The following is a 466-nucleotide window of genomic DNA, read 5'->3' as shown; positions in this document are numbered from 1 at the left end:
CTGAAGGGCTCATAGGCTGCCTTGCTGCTCCTGACAGTGCTGCCCGTAGTCTTTTCATACCGCGTGTTCTTCTTCCACCAGGTGGCCCTGAAGAAGCCCCGTCCAGATTGTGTGTTAACTTGTTCTCCACCCCCTTCTGTTGCAACATGTTAGTAGTCGTCAGAGGAGAAGGGTAAATAGCATTAACATCAGGGACAGATGCAAATATTTAGCTTCTCAGAACACCGCTCTGAACACTCTGTATGCAGCCACCAGCGAGCGGGTTTTGCCCTTCTCCCTCTGACCTGGAAAACAGAGCATAGTCTTTTCTCGGCTCCAGGGAACAGTCCCATCTCCTTTGAGCTTTGGGCAACTTGCTTCCACCCAAAACGCTGTTATAGCTCACAACTGGATTGTTCCCTGGAGGTCTGAAATAAAATGATCTTAGCAAACCACAGCCCTAAAGCTCTTTGGGAAACTTTCCCCG

General features: G+C 49.8%; 1 protein-coding gene across 1 annotated transcript in view; it reads left to right on the top strand.

Moving 5' to 3' along the window:
• The window catches only part of SIK3 (SIK family kinase 3), a gene marked incomplete at both ends in the record, with an annotated part of 8,065 nt that extends 7,893 nt beyond the window's left edge, over positions 1-172 (top strand). Inside the window, one exon of the mRNA XM_010297356.1 lies at positions 82-172. Coding sequence (XP_010295658.1) covers positions 82-172 — 91 coding nt within the window. The remainder of the gene's footprint in view (positions 1-81) is intronic.
• Positions 173-466: the final 294 nt, after the last annotated feature.

This window comes from Phaethon lepturus, unplaced genomic scaffold (assembly GCF_000687285.1).
Source record: "Phaethon lepturus isolate BGI_N335 unplaced genomic scaffold, ASM68728v1 scaffold31611, whole genome shotgun sequence".
Classification (NCBI taxonomy): domain Eukaryota; kingdom Metazoa; phylum Chordata; class Aves; order Phaethontiformes; family Phaethontidae; genus Phaethon; species Phaethon lepturus.
The sequence above is the reverse complement of the archived record's forward strand: the minus strand, read 5'-3'. Positions and strand labels throughout refer to the sequence as shown.